The sequence below is a fragment of the Rhamphochromis longiceps genome, linkage group LG23 (assembly GCF_057381845.1).
Source record: "Rhamphochromis longiceps isolate RC_006_pf linkage group LG23, R_longiceps_female_GT1.1, whole genome shotgun sequence".
Classification (NCBI taxonomy): domain Eukaryota; kingdom Metazoa; phylum Chordata; class Actinopteri; order Cichliformes; family Cichlidae; genus Rhamphochromis; species Rhamphochromis longiceps.
The window spans coordinates 35,567,248-35,588,568 of NC_140578.1; the positions used below are offsets into that span (position 1 = coordinate 35,567,248).

A 21,321-nucleotide genomic window follows, 5' to 3' on the forward strand; every position below is an offset into this window, starting at 1 on the left:
TTCACCTCATTTCTGGCGGATAGAACACTTTTAGCTTCAGCTGGAAACTTCCGGTCAGATGTAGTTAAATTGTCATGTGGAGTCCCACAAGGACTCCACATGACAAATAACAAGCCTCTTGTTATTTTCACTATATATTCTTCCTTTAGGCCGTATCATTAGCAGTTTCAAAATTATTTCCTCTCTCTGTCTTTTGATGCTCAAATCAGGTCTGTGATCCCTGCTGCTTTTTTTCATTTGAGAAACATTGGTAAACTTAGGACTATTGTCTCCAAAGGTGAAATGGAGATGCTTGTCCATGCCTTCATCTCCTCCCTGTTAGACTATTGTAACGCAATCTTTTCCTGTCTGTCTATTGCTTCCTTAAATTGTCTTCAAGTGGTCCAAAATGCAGCAGCAAGGCTTTTAACCCACAGTAATAAATTCTCTCATATCACTCCCATGTTCAAATCCTTGCACTGGCTTCCAGTTTGGTACAGATATCAGTTTAAAATACTCACTTTTACATTTATGTCTTTACGAGGTGGAGCCGCACCTATGTCACTGAGCTTCTTCAAACCTACTCTCCAAAGTGGATCCTTAGATCCACTGATAGTGGTCTTCTGACTATTTGCACAGACCCGTTTGAAAACAAAGGGGGATCGCACTTTTCAAACCCTAGCTCCAGTACTTTGCGTAGTGGGGGAGTTTACCTCCCCACTATGCACCATCGACTCTGTGGCTTCTTTTAAAAAAACAGCTTAAAGCACATCTGTTTGGACAGGCATTTGAGTAATGATCACGTGTAATATGTTGTTTTATTTGATATGTTTTTATACTTCCTTTGTATAGTTTTATTGTTTTGTTTGATATGCTTTTATATTCCCATGTGAAGTGCTTTGTAATAGCTTCCTGTCTTAAAAAGTGCTATATAAATGTACAATACATACAATATAATGTACATTTCAATTCCTTTTATTTTAAATATGTTTATATTGTCTATCTTGTCTATAAATACATTTTACTCACTTACTTATACTAAACCTATTTTCTGCATATTGCAGCATATAAAATAAAATACGTTTTTGTGTTTACAAGTAAAACACCAAAAAATAAATAAAATCAAAGATTCAGCATCACTGAGTCCTGTCGCTCTTAAATCTATTGCCACCTGTTTAGCAGGAGTGGGGCAGGTGGAGGTTTGCCCGGTGCCACAGCGGTTATGTCAGTGGGAGGATCCGGGGGTTTCTCTGTGAATTTCACATTCCCGTGGCAGCGAGCGCGATGCTTGCTCAGATTTGAAGTTACATTTTTCGCTGTAGAAAGAAGTTTTCTTCTCACGTCGAGTGTAATAATAATAATAATAATAATAATAATAATGGATTGGATTTATATAGCGCTTTTCAAGGCATCCAAAGCGCTTTACAATACCACTATTCATTCACTCTCACATTCATACACTGGTGGAGGCAGCTACGGTTGTAGCCACAGCTGCCCTGGGGCAGACTGACAGAAGCGAGGCTGCCATATCGCGCCATCGGCCCCTCTGGCCAACACCAGTAGGCGGTAGGGTAAAGTGTCTTGCCCAAGGACACAACGACCAGGACAGAGAGCCCAAGGATCGAACTGGCAACCTTCCGGTTACAGATGCGATTCCCAACCCCCTGAGCCACGGTCGCCCGAGTGTACAGCGAACACTAATGTTTTTAGCAATTTTTACGTAATCAAACTCAAAGTAATGTCAGTACGTCCACGTTTTAAATGCTGCATGGTCGTACTCTCTCCCGCACTTCATATTATCCATTGTTGATCTGCACACATCTGTTACCATGGACGTTGCACGCTCGTATGTCATTGTCATGAGACACTCTCACAAACAAAATCACGGTTTAGTAACGCAGTAACGCAGTGTGGTTACGGGAAAGTCACAGTAATCTAATTACATATTTTGCAATAGTAATCCCTTACGGGGGACTTGAAAAAAATAATCAGATTACAGTAAAGCATTACTTTTAAAGCTCTATTAGATATTGTGTTTTTATTACAGCATTAAAAAAGGAATTCAGAAAACTGCTAACGCCGTGTCCGAAGCTTTAATTAGCCAAAAGGTGTATTTACTGAGAGTAAAATGTTGCAGCGTGTTACTGCAAATGTGCATGAGAAACCTGTAACTGAACCACAACAGGACAGCGAGGAGAACTGCAACATCAGCTCCTGTCTCAACGTGTGACCCCAATCCCCGGTGAAGGGCACTAGAGACACCTCTGCCCCTGATGGCTCTGATAGAAGCACCTTCCTGCCTGCAGCACTTTGACACTGAGGTCTTGTCAGATGTTAACATTGCATCGCTGTACCTGTCCACCTGCAGGCAAACTTTTTGTGACCTTGCCTTTTGTCGCCTGCCACAATATCTCCCATCCAAGCCCTTTTGATTCGTGATGAATTTTGCTTTGCTTTCATTCACTTAGCCACATAGACAAGGCAATTCGTAGCACTTGCTATAATTTTTAATATTAGAATCCATAAAAAGAGTACTATTTTTTCCTTTAACAAATGTGTAAACAGTCTACTGGATCAGAATACCCTGCATTCACCAGTAATCGATACATATTCATGAAATCTCAACATCATATACTTGTATATTAAAGATATAAACAAACTAGAGGCCATAGCTGAGTGAGGGTGAGGGAGAAAGACTGTGTGTTTGTGTGTGGTGGCACTGATGCAGCACAGCGAGCCGCGGGGATTCAACCTTTTGCAAGTGGCAAAGGCAGACATGATGAAGTCATGTTGACAGTGCGTGTCCTGCGGTCAGGCAGCTTTTAAACACAGATTTGCTTTTGCTTTTCTCTTCTAATCCCAAGGCCAGTGTATCAAATACTCCGATTTTATAGCAATAGGGAAAATGTGAGGCGCCACTATCTAATATACTGTTACTACTCCTTCATCAGGCAGACCTGGCAGTTTGGGATGAGCCCCTAAAATTATTTTTATAATTGAGTCCGCAGCTACAGTAGCATTTCTGTAAGGCTGGAACATAGACTGTATATAAAGGATAGCCGAGGCTGTTGTGTCGCCACACATTAGCTGCGAAGATTCAAGCTGAGCGTTGTCGCCGTTGGCTTCTCTGTGTTTTGTAAATGAACACGAAGAGCAGTTAGCAGACTTGAAACTGAGCATACTATGTGCTCAAAACGTACCCCTGCATTGTATTCCTAACATAGCGTTCAACAAGACTAGCATGTAGTCACCAGGGCAGTGTTTATTGTGTTTTCCGGGGTGCTGTTCAGCTGTGTGCTGTTAATGTTTAGTTGTTTACAACGATCTACAATCTACATCTTAAATGTCAGACATTATAAACTGTCCTCACCCAGGAAACAACCCCTCATAATGTGTGCTGTTGTCTTCACCTTGAGTTGGGAGAGGACTTTACACCCTGGTATCCTAGAAAAACGACATTTCTAATGCTTTAATGTTGAAAAAAGCTATTTTAACCCAAACTATGATCTGTTTCTAACCTTTAGTTTAGGTTCCCACCTGTCATAGAATGAAGGGCGAGGTAGATCCTGGACTGGTTTCCAGTCTGTCACACGGCCGACCTAATAAAACAGAGTGGAAATCTGGGCATTAGTCAACCAATATGATTGTTAAGTTGGAGAACTTGTCGGGGTATTAACTGATTAACACTAAACTGTACAGAGTCGAATTTTGAGCTAACAGTGGCACAAAATGAAACGCTGAGAAATCACTGAAGTATAATCACTGTATTATACTGCGCCTGCTCATTTGCCATAACTGGCTCAGGAAGTGGGGCCCGGATAATGGGAACTGTTGAACTGGGAGTTGTTTAAATCTTATCTGCTTCAGCAAACCATGTAACATGTCAAAGTGGTCAATTCTTTATCCAGAGCAGCTCTTTAGTTATATTCTGCCCCCAGCATGTCTCCTACTGTTATTTATCCTGATGATTCACTGTTGTATCTTTCTTTGTTTCTTTCCCTGAAGCTCCACATAATCCAGTACAACCTTACTGCGGTTACATAATCATCCCCCATTTCCAAAGGCTCCAAATGAATTGAACAAACTAATATGAGCACTGTTTTAATGCTTGGATGAAAACCCTTTGCAGTCAATTGAATGCCTGACATGCAGAAGTCATGAACAAGACCAAATGCTGTGTTTCCCCCCTTGAGATGCTCTGCTGGGCCTTCACTTCAGCCTCCTTCAGCTGCTGCTTGTTTGTTGGTCTGAATTTAGCCTTATGAAATTTCCCCTAGTGGGACTAGTAAAGGTATATCAAATTCAGTTTTGTTTTTAATAATTGAACAGCATGTTCTATTGGATTGAGATCAGGTGTTTGATTTGGACACTGAGGAATATCCAATTTCTTTGCCCTTAACAATGTTGGGTTGCTTTGGCAGCATGTTTTCATCATGCATTTTTACTGTGAAATACTGTTTTCTCATCCCATCATTCCATCATTTTTCCAGAACCTGGCTGACTCTTTTAGATGTTTTTAAAATCTTATCTGGCCTTCCTGTTTCTGAGTGTACCGGTGATTTGCACCGTGCTATGAACTCTCTATAGTTCCATTCTTGAAGCTTTGATTGAGTGTAGATTTTGACAGTGACAAAATTACCTCCACAAGTTTGTTATCAACTTGTTTCAACGATGCGAAGACGCTTTTCTTAACCATGTAAGCAAATCTCTGCTTTGATCTTCTAGGCCTATTGATTTAGGTTTCTTTCTGTTAAATGGGAGTTTCTTTTTACAATACAAAAGTGACTGATGCTGTGAGTTGGTGCTATATAAATAAAATTCAATTAAATTGAACAGACTGATGATTTGGCCACTCTTTGAATTTTGCCATTTCTGATAGGAGGATGTGTATGTATGTGTGGCGTTGATATTTATTTGGAACTCAAGTTGAGAGTTACAGTGAACAGCTACCAAATGCAAGTTCAGCTAATTGGGCACTGTAAGTAAAAATTTATGTAATTCACAAGGAGGTAAAGTAATACTCTTGCTAAATCCCTGAATTGAATATAAGTCTGCACTTAAATCACATCATGATTGCTTGATTTACAATCCACTGAAGTGGTGTGCAGACAATAAAATACAAAAATGTGTCATTGTCAATAAACCTATGAACATCATTGCATATATGGCACAAAAAGAAATGCATTTTTGGCTGGCCACTCCATTTCCTTGGCTCATGTGCAACCCTGCCCCTAAATGTATTATGTGAAAACTGGTACTGCACAAGAGTTTAAACACTGTTTATAGTAATTACCTGTTTTGCAATGTAACAAACCAGGTATTAAGAGCTTTTCGTGAAATAAAAGTCATTATCCAACTTAAGTAATGTAACAATACTCATTTCTTCAGCACCAAAATATGCTTAAACTATCTAAAGCAGGGATGTCAAAACGATTTTACATCATGGGTCACATTTTGTTCTTTAGTGGGCCAAACCAGTGAAAGTCCCCTTTCTGTCAGTCTAAAGTTATTTAAATCCTCATTTAAAGCCAAATTAAAATAATAAGAAAAAACCTGCAATTTCAGAGTGACATAAATGTTTTACAGTTGATAGTGAAAAAACAGGAAGTTTTCTGTCATTTAGTTGTTTATCTCTTACATGATTAGTTGTTGTAGTATGAATAGCAATGGCAATGACAGAGGTCTATATCAGTGGAGAACGCTGTAAATAAAATACATTTTAAACTTATGAAATTACAGTTATATGTAGTCAAAAGTCCAAAGTCCATGCTCTCCTTCATATATTCCTAAGCCATTTAGTGGGCCAGCTTGGCGTCCTTGCTGGGCTGATTTTACATTTGACACCCCTAATCTGGTGTTTAAGTCTGACGTCATTAGCCGTGTCTGGGCCCAAACTCCGCTGCAGATCACACGATCACTGCGGCATTACTGAGAGTTTAAAACTGTCTAAATTCTTTCATCTGTAATAAAATGATCAGTGTGGCTGCTCTACCAGGTGTAACAATTAAGTTTAACATCCATTCATCCATGAAAACCAAATTTATGAAATTTAACAGAGTTAAAAGTTAGCAGGAAGTTAGCTTGCTAGTTTCCATCTAAATATAATATAGCATATTCTGACTGAGGAATTTCCAAAACAAATTAAGACGTACATCTCTGCTATCACTTCTGACATAAATGAAGACACGAAAGTAAACAGCAGTGACGTTTGTAAGGTTACTGAAGTTTGGCTAGCTGGTTTATAATAATGTGCTACGTGATTGCCAGTGACACAGCTATGTTAGCATAACAAACACTGAAGCTGGAGGATGAACGCCAACCTTCTTCCACTTGATAAAAGTTAATGTGAGGGTTCCCGAAGGTTAGGGGCAAATGCAATCGTATGGCAGGATGCTATAAACAGACCAAACTTCAGTTGGGAGAACAGCTGAGATAATGCATCCACAATATGAGAAAAGTGCGATCCCCCTTTGTTTTCAAACGGGTCTGTGCAAAGTATAACAAGATACAAGCACTAAAACATGTTAAAAACACAACAGCCTTATTAAATGCAGAGTAGTTTGTGCCCAGAAGCAGGATTCATCACATCATCACTTAAAGACCCCATAGCAGTAATCTGGGGGCACCAGAAGAATATATTGTATTCCAGTGGGGGTAGTGCCAGCCCATGCACACACCCCCTCTGGACCCGCCCCTGTTAAGGATGATAAACTTTTCACTTGTCAAACGTCATAATTAAGAGAAAAACGCGTAAGTTTTCCTATTAATTATGGAAATGGAGTAACAGCCACTTTGTCTTTACTGTGTGCAGTGCTCATGCTTACTGTGGTGTTAACCCGCCCCTTTAAGTGCAGAAATCACACGTGTAATAAATATCATGGAGCCCGTTACGCTGCTTTATCTCGCTTACACACGTGGGGGCGTGGCTTTATCGCCCGCGTCATCTTATCAGGAAGAAAGGCTCCAGTTTACAGAAAGCTCTGTGGAAGCGTGGAGCCTGAACACCTACACGCGAGTAAACAGTGTGCCTGTAAGTATTCACAGACGATGTATTATGTCAGACAAGCTGTTATTTTACCAAAATGCTCGTCTTCGTTTTGCCTGCGTTGGCTTGTGTAACTTTCTTCGGAGACAAAGTTTCCCCGAGTTGACTCAAGGGCATCAAGCAAAGTAGCTTTCTATCCTCTTTTCCGTTTTCATGCCAGAGTCTGTGCGGATATCAGTCTGTTTAAGTTCTTATCGTTCTCCGAACCACTTTTAGCAAAAGATACACCATTAATCGAGACAGCCTCTGAAGTATTGGCTTTTTAAAATAAATTCGGCATGTATCACTGTGATCATTAGGTGATTATTAAAGTGCTTCAAAGTGTGTTTTCATATTTTTCTCGAATCCTTCCGCGTGAGATAATCCCATCAAACGTGTTTCAGTAAAGTTGAAATAATTAAAGTGAAAGCTTCCTGGGTTAAATGTTTGTGATTGTTTTGTTTTTAATTAATTTTTTTTTAGTCAGCGTGTCCAGGAGTAGCAGCAAAATTCGCAGTTGCTATATTTGGGCTGCCATAACATCCATTTACGCTATTATTGGACAGTAACTTTGCTTTGATAGTGCAGAGTTGTGGATCTAGGACATGCCAGCTGAGATTCACAGATAATGGGTAGTAGACATCTGTGCTCTGCAAAGGTGCAGCTAGAAAGCTACCGTTAAATTCAACCTGTTGTAACTCTGTTATTAAGATTCGTGTTTGTTTTAGGTCTCATCTGCTGCTCTCTCTGCTGGTTTGTCAGTGCACTATGCCTGATGATATGGCGAGGCCTTTAATCCGAGAAAGAGCTGGGGGCTCCAGACACCTTGAAGCCTCCATGATGACGCCCAGCACCCTGTTGATTGGCATCCTGGGCACCGGCGACTTCTCCCGCTCTCTGGCCAGAAGGCTGGTGGCCTCCGGCTATCAGGTTGTGGTGGGCAGCCGAACCCCCGCGCGCTTCACGGCTCTGTTCCCCGAAGAGGCGGAGGTGACATATGCAGCGACACTGACACTCACGTTCACACTCACAGTGTAATTGGTGTTTTTGTTTCCGTCCCTCTGGTGGTAATTATACATTCCTTTGACTTTTCCCCCAGCAGTGATAATGGATGTTGTTGCTTTACCTCATAAACATAGCTACTAGATAATCTCAGTTGATTGAGAGAAGAAGATGAGAGGCAGTATGGGAGGAGCATACAGCAGTCAATCCATCAGCCTGCGCCACAATACATTTGCACCACAAGATGACTTCTTGTCAGCCCCTGATTAAGTTCCCATCTGCAGCTTGAATCATTTTTTAAGGTGTCTTCACCACAGGCATACAAATATGGATGAGGAACAGAGAGTGCTATTGTTATGTTTTTCACATGCTTACAATGGCTTCTATCAAATGCGTTCAAGTAATCCCTCTCAGCCAACAGCTTCAATTTAAGTCTTCTCTCAAGGCTCATTTTAACACAGTTGTCTTTACTCTTATGGGGTGTGAGCAGAAAGCCCCACTCAGCTGCTGTTAAAACCCCTCTGTTAGTGAAGGGCAGCCAATCAGAAAAAGGTTGGCTTAAATTGAGATGAAAGGCTGCACCAAGGTCCAATATCCCCTTATCATTTGTTTCGCTAATTTAGTGTTAGTGCCTCCTAGAATTCATGCTCAGTAATCAACCTGTCTTTTATAGGATCTGGAAGTTAGAGTTGGGCTATGTTGTAAACTTTATTGTTGCTCTGCCAAAAAATTGCTGACTAAAATCCATAAGATTGCTCGAGTTATGGTCTCATGTCAATGTTAGGTCTCACACACTATTTGACTAGATCCACTTCCACTACTGTCACCAGTGTGGAGCCTTTTACTAGTGTGTTTTCAGCTCAGTATAGGCACCTCGAAGCCACAGGGGGGGAAAAAAAAAAATCTAAGGGTCAATTCTTCTTTGGAGTCAAGCCATGTGATGAAAATGTGTAACAGCTGAATAACCTTTAACGTTGCCTTAAAAGCTCATGTATGAATATAGGGTCAGCAATAGCACTTGGGAATTTAAGTAAGACGTGTATGTAATTATATACTCCTTTGCCACATGGAGTGTTTAATACATGGTCAAAGCACACTTAAAAACCACACACATACATTCATCCTAGTAATGCTACACCCCCCCCCCCCCCCCCCCCCCCCTTCTTTAAGGACTTTCAAGGCTCTTCTTTGGATGTTGGCTACCTTTTCATCTGCTCACTGTCAAGGTGATCCCACACTGCTTCAATGATGTTGAGGTCTGGGGAGACACTCCATGATTGTCATAGACGTTATTGTTCCACTGCCAAAAACAGCACTGACTAAAATTACAGTAGATCCATTTAGCCATGGTCTCATGTCTCACCCAAACCGTGACACGAGACCATGACTGTTGTGTTCAATTGTATGTTCCTCTTTTCAAGCATTGTTTAGCACTGTGTTTGGGATCATTGCTGTCAAATGAAGTTGTTGCCATTCAGATGCTTTTTAAACTTCTTTAAATTCATAATGTCATCGATTTTGTCAAACCAGTGTCCAAAGAAAGGGTTTGATAGACATTCAGAAAATCTGGAGAACTCTTGCTTAAGACTGCTTTTAATAACTACAAGAAGGTCTGGTGAAGAGTTTTAAACAGAACTGTAATAGCATATATTATTACTGCCTGTTTATTCATTTGCAAGCTGCAAGAAAGGACTTCCTGGCTTATTTGAGTTTGAAATTCAAATAATCCCAATAAAGCTTTTTGGAGGTTTTTTTTGGTTTTCTTTCATGGCGGTTTTCAGTAAACATAGTTTGTGGTTAATGGGAACTGTGCAAAGCATTCGACTGAGACTGACAGCGGTGAGCTACAGGGTTTTAATTCAAACATACAATTTATCTGTCGCGTTCAGAGGTATGTTTTTAGAGCCAAATATGTATTAGGGTCAAGGAGATGCTTAGTGTAAATACTGTAGGCAGAGGTCTATGCTATGCTACGTTTTACTAATATTTGACCAGGCTGTATTTAACAATACTAGGAAATCAACTAATGAAACAAGCTAAATATAAGGGAAAGTTTTGATATCGAGCGTGAACGTTTCTGTCTTTGTCCGTCAGGTGACCTCGCAGATGGAGGCTGCAAACCAAGCAGACTTGCTCTTTGTTGCCGTGTACCCTGAGCACCACTCTACATTGGTCCACCTGAAGCCAGCACTAGCTGGAAAGACTCTCGTGGATGTCAGCAACGGTTTGCAAATCAAGCAAGAAGGGCCTTCCAATGCCCAACAGCTGGCTGATCTATTTCCTGAGAGTTATGTGGTCAAGGGGTTTAATACCATATCAGCCTGGACGCTACAGGCAGGACCACGGGATGGGAGCCGACAGGTAGGGGACGTCATCACCACTCTAAGACTATTCGCATTCATGGAGGTCTGGTGGTATATGCGGTTTCAAATGAAATCGGTTTCTAGCCTCTAAACATGTTTGTCTTTATGTCGTCTTTTTCTCCAGGTTTTCCTCTGCAGTGACGATCAAAATGCCAAGAGCTCTGTGATGCAGCTTTGCCGCAGGATGGGCTTCATCCCTGTTGACATGGGCCTCCTCTCCTCTTCACTAGAGATCGAAAACCTCCCGCTGTATCTGTTTCCATCTTGGCGCACCCCCATCATCTGCGCTCTGGCCCTCTTTGTCTTCTTCTACCTGTATAACTCCGTCCGTGATGTCTTGCATCCCTATGTGACTGCGAAGAAGAACAATTTATACAAGTTGCCCATTGAGATTGTGAATATCACTTTCCCATGTGTCGCCTTGGTGATGTTATCACTGGTCTACCTGCCCGGTTTGATTGCCGCCTTCCTCCAGCTGTGGTGGGGCACCAAGTACAACCGCTTTCCTAACTGGCTGGACCATTGGTTGATCCAGAGGAAGCAGTTTGGACTGTGCAGCTTCCTGTGTGCAGTTCTACATGCGATTTATAGCCTGTGTCTTCCCATGAGGAAGTCCGCCCGCTTCCAGCTGATCAACAAGGCCTATGAACAGGTTAGATGAAGAAGAAGAAGAGAGGTGTCGGTTCAGACGTTCCATGAGTCTAACAAACAGGACAGAATAAATATAATATACATATATATACAGAATAAATATACATAGTCTGTAATTAAATTTTCCAACAAACGGATGTATTCTGGTAAACTTATATTTAATCTGTTAAAATACATAGCAGTGGGTGTGCGGTTTGTGGAAGCAACAATGTTCCCCCATCACATTTGAATACAATGACCAGGAAAGACGTCTCCCTTTGTGCTAGTCTCTAGCCAAATATGCCCAAGGCAGAGGAGAAGGGAACTCATAGGCATTTTGTGCTGAAGAGGGGACATTTAAATTTGTGTCTGCATCTTACATCAGGCCTACGCTTTATTGTTGGACGAGGAGTCCTCTTCACCAAAGAAATGAAAATGCAAAAGAAGTGACACCATCTGCATCTTAATAAGATGTAATCTTCCTCGTAACCTTAAGCTTCATCTCCTGAGCTAAAGTCAGGGCTCTAACACACGAAACATTCATAAACCTCCTTATTTATTTATAATAACAGATAGTCATTGATTACTCGGTTATTATCTGCCCAGGTAGGCTGGTTGCTCTGTTTGTGGCAAGTTACAAAGCGCCCCCTAATGGACAAACTATGCAACATCAGCAATCAGAACATGGTTGAAGGGTGTTTGTACCGTCTTTTTAAGTGCTTTTCTTCAACACTTCTTTAGCACTTGAGAGTTAAAGGATCTGAAAAGGCAGTTGTCAGTTTCACATTTTTGTCATGCTCTTGAATATGTTGCTGTTACCCTTGCATTGACTGCATGTCTATCAATGTTGCTTGTTACGCAGGTGAATGCTGGCCACCCAGATTCGTGGGTTGGGGAGGAAGTTTGGAGGATGGAGCTGTACCTGTCCGTGGGCATCATGGCTCTCGGGCTGCTCTCTCTGCTGGCTGTCACCTCGCTGCCCTCAGTGGCCAACACTGTCAACTGGAGGGAGTTCACCTTCGTTCAGGTACGCACCCACACATACAGTGGGGCAAAAAAGTATTTAGTCAGCCACCGATTGTGCAAGTTCCCCCACTTAAAATGATGACAGAGGTCAGTAATTTGCACCAGAGGTACACTTCAACTGTGAGAGACAGAATGTGAAAAAAAAATCCATGAATCCACATGGTAGGATTTGTAAAGAATTTATTCGTAAATCAGGGTGGAAAATAAGTATTTGGTCACCTCAAACATGGAAAATCTCTGGCTCTCACAGACCTGTAACGTCTTCTGTAAGAAGCTTTTCTGTCCCCCACTTGTTACCTGTATGAATGGCACCTGTTTGAACTCATCATCTGTATAAAAGACACCTGTCCACAGCCTCAAACAGTCAGACTCCAAACTCCGCCATGGCCAAGACCAAAGAGCTTTCGAAGGACACCAGGAAAAGTATTGTAGACCTGCACCAGACTGGGAAGAGTGAATCTACAATAGGCAAGCAGCTTGGTGTGAAAAAATCAACTGTGGGAGCAATCATCAGAAAATGGAAGACATACAAGACCACTGATAATCTCCCTCGATCTGGGGCTCCACGCAAGATCTCATCCCGTGGGGTCAAAATGATCATGAGAACGGTGAGCAAAGATCCCAGAACCACACGGGGGGACCTGGTGAATGACCTGCAGAGAGCTGGGACCAAAGTAACAAAGGTCACCATCAGTAACACACTACAACGGCAGGGAATCAAATCCCGCAGTGCCAGACGTGTTCCGCTGCTGAAGCCAGTGCATGTCCAGGCCCGTCTGAAGTTTGCCAGAGAGCACATGGATGATACAGCAGAGGATTGGGAGAATGTCATGTGGTCAGATGAAACCAAAGTAGAACTTTTTGGTATAAACTCAACTCGTCGTGTTTGGAGGAAGAAGAATACCGAGTTGCATCCCAAGAACACCATACCTACTGTGACGCATGGGGGTGGAAACATCATGCTATGGGGCTGTTTTTCTGCCAAGGGGACAGGACGACTGATCCGCGTTAAGGACAGAATGAATGGGGCCATGTATCGTGAGATTTTGAGCCAAAACCTCCTTCCATCAGTGAGAACTTTGAAGATGAAACGAGGCTGGGTCTTCCAACATGACAATGATCCAAAACACACCGCCCGGGCAACAAAGGAGTGGCTCCGTAAGAAGCATTTGAAAGTCCTGGAGTGGCCTAGCCAGTCTCCAGACCTCAACCCCATAGAAAATCTGTGGCGGGAGTTGAAAGTCCGTGTTGCTCGGCAACAGCCCCAAAACATCACTGCTCTCGAGAAGATCTGCATGGAGGAATGGGCCAAAATACCAGCTACTGTGTGTGCAAACCTGGTAAAGACCTATAGCAAACGTTTGACCTCTGTTATTGCCAACAAAGGTTATGTTACAAAGTATTGAGTTGTATTTTTGTAATTGACCAAATACTTATTTTCCACCCTGATTTACGAATAAATTCTTTACAAATCCTACCATGTGGATTCATGGATTTTTTTTTTTTTCACATTCTGTCTCTCACAGTTGAAGTGTACCTCTGGTGCAAATTACTGACCTCTGTCATCATTTTAGGCGGGGAAACTTGCACAATCGGTGGCTGACTAAATACTTTTTTGCCCCACTGTACTTCAGCCAGATACTTCATGCTAGCATGTGCTGTCAAATGGTTTTGTTCTCCGTGCTTGTAGGATGATGGTCAAAGACGTTGGAGACAGGCAGGACGTTTGAGTCGCACGCATACGAACAGACAGGCGTCACTCTGATGTGCAGACAGATGCACGCTGTGTCTCTTACACCACATAGTGAATGTGTGGCAGTAAGACACATATACAAACACTGACTCTTAGTGTTTGCAGTCCCGCAGCTGCCCCAGATTTGCTGTTAAACTTGTGCTGTGACAAAGCCGTTAGGAGGGTTGTGACTCAGTTTGTACGCACACTTCCTCCTCTCCTTAACCCCCCCCCCCCCCCCCCCCCCCCCAATGGCCTCCAGTTTTCCAGGACGTGAAGTCTGTTTGTGCCACTTTTCCCATTTCATCTTCCTTTAATTCGGTGGCCTTTAGATTAGTCACATGTCAACAGTTTGTGCGATTAAAGCACTTCTAGACTTGTTGTCAACAGCATGGGTGCACAATTAGTTTGTTTTTGTTTTTTTTCTCTCTCTCCTTTTTTTTTTTTTTTATAAATGCATAAACACTGTCAGAGCTAGCAACTGTCAAAGTATCCAGAACCCTGTTTTTGGGGTCTATTTTTAGTTTCTGCTTCAGTGTGGGCGCTCTTGGACAGTTAAGGAACCGTTGAGTGATCTAGGTGTTTAATTTATATAAATTATATAGTCAATTGTGGTGGCATTGAGTTGCTATATCAGTTCTCAGCTGGCTAATATTTTAGGTGCTTTAGATGTAAAGTACACTGAGTTCTCGGGTAGAGCAGAAAAATGCTATATGTAAACCAGTCCATTTATAAGTTGCTGCTGTTACCCAGGCATATGCAAATTGTTAAGCCCAATGTGTGACCCACCTGCCACTGGGACACTAACTTCAATATAAGAGCAGTAAATTTAGGTCATAGTAATGAGTCAGGCTAACCACCTCCTATTACCAGTTTAAATTCCCTTTTTTTAAATAAATAAATGTATGTAAATATGTAACCTGCCAAGGGATTGCAGATGCAAATTAGCTGTAAGATAACAGTGTTACAATGGATCATGGCAGCCTTTATGTTAATTTTGCACAAAAAAACAAACAAATAAACCTATGCGTAAGGAATTTTGACTTTCAGTCCCGATCAAAAGTTTAAGAGCACTTGAAAAATGGCAAAAAATTATATTTTGCATGGTTGAATCTCAACAAGGTTCCAAGTAGAGCTTCACATGCAACTAGAAGAAATGGGAGTGAGACAAAACATATTTTTGAGCATGCAATTTATTGAAAACATCTTTTGATCGGGACTGTTTGTTATTAATGTGGCTTGCCTGCAGTACCGTTACAGTCCACCAGGGCTGGCCACACTTTGGGAATCACTGTTTTAGGTGACACAAATGCAAATAAAATGTTCTGGGTTTAAAAATAATGTGTTTTTTATGGTTTAATTTTTAGTATGTGTGTTTGTGTGTTTAAGCACCGAATGAAGACCACCCTGACCTGCATGTTTCCATAAATTTGTCTTTGCTTTCAGCAGTGAGGATAAACTCAAGCAAACTTTGAAGTTTGCAGGACGTCACATGATATAAATAGAAAATTATTCATCTCTTGCCATTGCAGCTCACTTGGTGTTTAATTCACCTCGAGCTGAGCTGACTACAGGAGCACTTGGAGAGCACTGTTTCTGTTGCTGAACCTGTGGAAGGATTCATAGCAGAAACCTGCAGCCGCCTTTGGCTGTTGGCTTTGGCTCTCTGACGACCCCCCACCCTCCCGTCTGCCCTTGCACGATGAGTTTTACGGTCAAAAACAGCCTCTAGTGTCAGCCTAACCCTTACTGCTACATGAGTCTTTGTTGCCGACCATCCCACCACTCTTTTTCTTTTACGTATTTGCTTTTGAATTGAATTAGATTTAAATTTCAGGGATATCCCTTGTAAAAAGTTTCAGCCTCAATAAATCTATTATGTTTTTTGCAACTAATTAGGTTCACTGGCAACAGGTCATCAACATGAGTGCGACTAAAAACAGCTTATTAGAAGTAAAGGTTGGCAGAGTGTCATTATTCTGCGAAGAAACTGCATCTACGAATTGTGAAACAAGAATAATTTAGAATAATATCCCTTAACATAAATTTATGAAGTCCTTGAATATCTCATCATCTACAGAGTCTCTGTATGTGAGGGACAAATCATTTATTAATGCCTGTGATCCTTTGGCCCTCGGGAGGCACTGCAATAAAACAGACACGTGTCTGTCATTGAAATGAATGCATGAGCTCAGAAACACTTTAAAGCTCTGTCAAACAAGGAGGAACTCGTATGTTAACATGATTCAGAAATGCTGCTGCTGTCTCAGGACCTAAGCTCTTTTATACAAAGCAGAACTACCCGGCTTTTTATCAGCACTCTGTTCAAAAGCCTGCATGACTGATGGTACGGCAGTGTTTCAGTGCCTATTTGATTGGCAGCTTGGACGTCTGTAAAGGCATCATGAATGCTGAAAGGTATATACTGTATATACCTTTAAAAGGTATACGCAAATGTTCAATTCAAGTTTATTTATATAGCACCAAATCACAACATTTGCTTCAAGGCGCTTTATATTAAGTAAGGTAAAGACCTGCAATAACAGAGAGAAAACACCAACAGTCAGACGACCACCATATAAGTAAGCAGTTGGCAACATTGGGGAGGAAAAATTCGCCTTTGACAGGAAGAAACTTCCAGTAGAACCAGTAGAGTTCGATTAGAAAGTGTGCTAACTAAAATGTAGCTCATTTTTAAATCTATGATGGAAACAGCGATTTTAATATTGCATTTTTTTAATTGTCAACACAAGGAAGCTAAAAAAATTCAATCAGTGTTGTAAGATTTTATTAAAGGTATTATCCCCTTTATTCTGTCTCCTGCAGTCCACACTCGGCTACTGCGCCTTATCCATGGCTACCCTCCACACCCTCATCTTCGGCTGGAACCGCGCCTTCCTCTCGGCCCAGTACTACTTCTACATGCCTCCCACCTTCCTCCTGGTCCTCATTCTCCCCCTCGCGGTGCTGCTGGGCCGCGTGGCCCTCTTCCTGCCCTGCGTGGGCCACCGGCTCGGGCAGATCCGCCGCGGCTGGGAGAAGAGCCGGCACATCCGCTTCATCCTGCCAGATGACGACTGCCGCAACGGGCTGGAGAATGTCAGTAATGTGTGAGAAGCACCGTTTTCAGCAGCGTGCATAGAAAACCCAGACTCATGAATATAAAGCACATGGAGGATAAAAGATTTATACACTCTTTGAGCACTTTGGAGGATCATCTCTGGCCTTTTGAGGGGGTTCAGAGAGGATCCTCTTCAACAATTAGCTGGAAGACTCTTTGAGATTTTTAGAGCGGTGGTGCCACCTTTACTGCTCGATGCATTGGTAGTTAGACTACTTAGTTAACATTTAAAGTGTTTTATCGATCTCTTTTCTGTTAATCCAAAACTGAAGAGCAGTATTCATGCAATCAAAACAGCCTCTGTAACCTTACAGCTGATAGTCGAGCTTAAATGAGGTTTACTATGAGCATCAGAAGTGCGCTTGGCTTTCCTCACGCTGTCTGCATTCCTCTCTAGGAGCATTTGGTGCTGTACAGATCTGTTTCTATTTGAAGTCATTTGAAGGTTTTCTTTTCTAATTTCTCCTTTTCTTCCCTTGACAGTGATCAGCACTGTGTTAAAACTATTTGTTTTGGGAAAGGCATATCTCAAAGAAAAACTCCTTCCCAGAGTTGACACTATGTTTTGAATCCTCTCCTTTACAGAGAAACACTGCAACAGTAAAATATTAAACTATAATATTTAAACACTGAATATCATCATAATCACTATTTTTCACAATATTTGACACGAGTGCGTATGTTTGAATTAAGCCATTTTCTCAAACGGATCAGCCGCCTGCCTTGTCGTAACTTAGAGGTGCTAACTGCTCATTTTCCAGATCGATGCACGTAGATGCAGCATCCAGGCCAGCGAGATACACGTCTGCTGCTGCCATCTCGCTCAGGGGAATCTCACCACGGCCTCTGACTTATTCAGATGTAAAATGTTAGATGTTTCTGCTGCTTTTTTTTTTCTCTCACTCTGATGAAGTAAACACCAACACAGGCAGTAATATTTCAGTTAAGAAGCTGTATTACAATATTTTACTGTCATTCACTGTTTTACTGTTTATCCAACTGGAACTGGATAAATCTAAATAAGAAATTATTTATTTAAGCTTACTTCATGTCAGGTGACAGTCCTGACACTAAACTAAGGTACAGCTAGCTTATATTGGGTAAGGTAAGAGGCCATAGTTTAAATGTAACCAAGCATCGTGTGACATTAATACTTGTTACACACCAAACTGATTGAAAATAGAACTCAGATTCATTTTAAGTGGATATATCTGCATGTAGAAAGAAATGCAATTTCAGGTGTATTGCTCTTTTAGGAAGCGTGGCACAAAATGAAGTCTTTCACATGTTCTAAATAATCTGTCATACGGAGAAGGCGGAGCGGAAATATAAAAACCGATTAAAAAGGAAGTTTTGACTCTTCAACCAACTTTTTCTTCATTAAAAAAAACTCCCAAAACAACACCTTTGTACATCAGCCCTACGTGCACTCTCATTTTTCTGCTCTTGCCAGAGATTTTCATTTATATGCTGGATGTGTTAAGTCTGTGTCTGTCATCGTGACAACATGATGATTTCAAGTGTTAATTTATAAAACATGGAATAAAGTTTTCTATGACAGAGCGAGCTTTCACATCTCTGGTGTTTGTCGTCGTTTTTGGAGTTCTTCAGATTAGATTAACTTCTGGATTCAAATAAACCATCTTCATGTTTTAAATATTACACTTAATGCCACCAAATCCCCCCCCCCCCCCCCCCCCCCCCCCACACACACACACACACACACACACACACACACACACACACACACACACACACACACACAGCCGAACATGTCATTTTGTGCTTGCTGCCATCTTGTGGTGACTTTTTCTATTGTCTTGCACGACTTGTCCTTTGGATTTTTTTCCCCCACTTCATGGCCTCCTCAGTCAACAGATCCCAGTCCAGTAGAGGATATTTGGGATGTAGTGGAAAGGGAGAGTCACATCATGAACAACCTGCTGACAGAGTAATGTTTTCAGCTCCTTGTTGAATCTGTGCCACAAAGAATCAAGCCAGTGCTGATGGCAACAGGGAGTCTAACCATGCAACAGCAAACTACCTAATAAAGTGGCCAGGTACTGAGTTTCTATGTGTGTTTATATGACAGGGACGGAAAGTGTGTTTACCTTACTCTGCCGTCATAACTAAAATATGCCTTTAAATCCACATTTCCTGCTGATGAAGCTGGACCACTACAACAGGGATGATCTGATATCCTCGTGTTGGTGTTGTTCCCAGACCATCATGAAAATGTTGTTCCAGGATCAACATTGCAAGTGACCAATCACATTGTTGTGACGTTATTCTTTTGCGTGCCAAGCCATTCGTGCATTTATGAAATTCCAATGTTGCAAGGACAATATCAATTCTGCTTACCGTTTATAAAAGGGTTATGGTTAGGGTTAGGGTCAGGGTCCGTTGATCGGTGGACAGAGGCGGTTTCACGCAGCTTAAGTAAAGTTTTTTGTTTTACGCCGGTTTTTCCCGAAGTCGCAAAAGTATGACGTCACAACATTCTGATTGGTCACTTGCAATGTTGATCCTGGAACAACATTTAGTATGATGATCTGGGAACAACACCAACACGAGGATATCAGATCGTGCGCTACAAGAGGTCTGTTCAGCAGGACTGACTGGAAGAAGCGCACATAGATTGATATCTGCGTGCTGCCCTCTTGTGGTGACTTTTTCTACTGTCACACAAAACCACTCCCTTGACATGTAACGATTAGATCTTTTGTAGGAACGTTTATAAGTATAATATATATAGGTTTGCTATAGTGGGTGTAAAATATCTCACAGATGTGGATAGATCGATCCAATTATAAGTATCAGTACAAGTATCGATACTGACACTGGTATTAGTATCTGATTGATATTTTGTTTCTATGCTTCAAGATCAGCATGTTGTCCACTGATATCTGTTAAAAAAATTGGTTATGGAAATTAAAAATACACGCCTCAAACACACACTATGAAATGACAATCAATACTTTGTTTTAATTGTCATGTCTACTTTAGTGCATCAGTGACAGATATGTTTACATTCCAGGTCACCAAGTTTCGAAACACATGATAAGCATAAAGGTGTGTTTTACCAACTAGTTATTGATGAAAGTAAAAATCACAGTGATCTAGTGGTCATTAAAATGTGCCTAGAATTAGCAAATTGATGACGATTAGTCTCATAAATCATGACTGTAAACTGCCTTTATAGGTTAAAAGTATCGGGATTGGTATCGGTACTGACAACAGTGACTGTATTTACTTGGTATCCAATCAATGTCAAACCCCCCTCCGCACCCCCTCCTAAGAAATCCCATAAACCCTCCCACTTCCTTTCTCTCAGCAAATCACAGCACAGCTGACACAACTGCAGCGAGTTGGACGAGCAGGCCTTTGAACAGGAGCAAAGGTGTGCCCCAGTTTCACCGCAGTCATGACTGTAAGTATGACCTCTTTAGTATTTAAAACTTTCCTGGAATCTTATCTAAAATATTAACATTGTTTCTAAGTGATTTCTCTGTAATGTTGACTTACGTATAAATCACAGGGACTGGAAAGAGGGGTTTTTTTGGTGGGGGGGCAGGAACCAGACCGTTTAGCTCGACAGGTTCTTGTAGTTGTAACGAGGTGTTAAGTTTAAACTCGTTCCTGGTTACTGAGAAGAGCATTCAGGTGATAGTGAAGATGGGCGAGTGGATATGATCTGAGGATATGCTGTGACTTGTCCTAACCAGGACGCCTTTGACAAAGCGGTAGAGGAGGTGAAGGTTCTGAAGCAGAAACCAAACCAGCAAGAAATGGGCGATCTGTACGGCTTATATAAGCAAGCTACAGTCGGTGATATTAACACAGGTGAGTAGCGTGACTGTGGCGTGTGTGTGTTTGACATATGGAGCCACTAACTGCATGTGCGAAAGCGGAGACGGGTGGTACTGAGAAAAATCAGGTTTGACGAGTTCTGCGTGATTTGCTGAATAAGTTCCCACAAGTTTTTTTTTTTAAACTTCTGATGTATATCCCAAACGATATATATATATTTTAAACCTCTGATACCTTAAAGGACTTATTATGCTGATTTTTTTATTCTCCATCAGTGTTGTCACTGATATATATATATATATATATATATATATATATATTATACATACATACATACATACATACATACATACATACATACATACATACATACATACACACACACATATGTATGTATCTATGTGTGTATATATATGTATTAGAGATGGCACGATACCACTTTTTTATGTCCGATATCATAAATTTGGATATCTGCCGATACCGATATGAATCTGATATAGTGTGTTTTTTAATCAATAAAACTGTTTTTTAATATCTTGCTGCATTTTGTATAAGTTCATACTCAAGTTTAAATAAACAACAACACTAACGCTGTTCTGTTATACCTGTATGTAAAAAATACACTGCACCCAAA

General features: G+C 41.3%; 2 protein-coding genes across 3 annotated transcripts in view; both read left to right on the forward strand.

Moving 5' to 3' along the window:
• The first annotated feature begins 6,905 nt into the window (after positions 1-6,905).
• Positions 6,906-18,466, forward strand: LOC146642490 (metalloreductase STEAP3-like). 2 transcript variants are annotated; one of them, XM_085398003.1, is made up of 6 exons: positions 6,906-7,009; positions 7,766-7,993; positions 10,100-10,366; positions 10,493-11,020; positions 11,861-12,025; positions 16,583-18,466. In XM_085398003.1, the coding sequence occupies exons 2-6, from the start codon at positions 7,772-7,774 to the stop codon at positions 16,868-16,870; spliced, it is 1,470 nt and encodes a 489-aa protein (XP_085254129.1). In that variant the 5' UTR covers positions 6,906-7,009; positions 7,766-7,771; the 3' UTR covers positions 16,871-18,466. The 2 variants fall into 2 exon arrangements, with proteins under 2 accessions (XP_085254129.1, XP_085254128.1); XM_085398002.1 differs by having other exon boundaries at positions 6,926-7,009; positions 7,732-7,993.
• Positions 18,467-20,196: 1,730 nt separating this feature from the next.
• The window catches only part of LOC146642491 (acyl-CoA-binding protein-like), a 3,517-nt gene continuing 2,392 nt past the window's right edge, over positions 20,197-21,321 (forward strand). Inside the window, exons 1-2 of the mRNA XM_085398004.1 lie at positions 20,197-20,307; positions 20,603-20,720. Of these exons, the coding sequence (XP_085254130.1) occupies positions 20,302-20,307; positions 20,603-20,720 (124 nt within the window). The 5' untranslated portion in view covers positions 20,197-20,301. The remainder of the gene's footprint in view (positions 20,308-20,602; positions 20,721-21,321) is intronic.

Coding starts and splice junctions, on each gene's coding strand:
- LOC146642490 (XM_085398003.1), top strand. CDS start 7,772: ATGCCTGATGATATGGCGAGGCCTTTAATCCGAGAAAGAGCTGGGGGC. Junction 10,367..10,492: donor CACGGGATGGGAGCCGACAG/GTAGGGGACGTC, acceptor CTTTTTCTCCAG/GTTTTCCTCTGCAGTGACGA. Junction 12,026..16,582: donor GGGAGTTCACCTTCGTTCAG/GTACGCACCCAC, acceptor TGTCTCCTGCAG/TCCACACTCGGCTACTGCGC.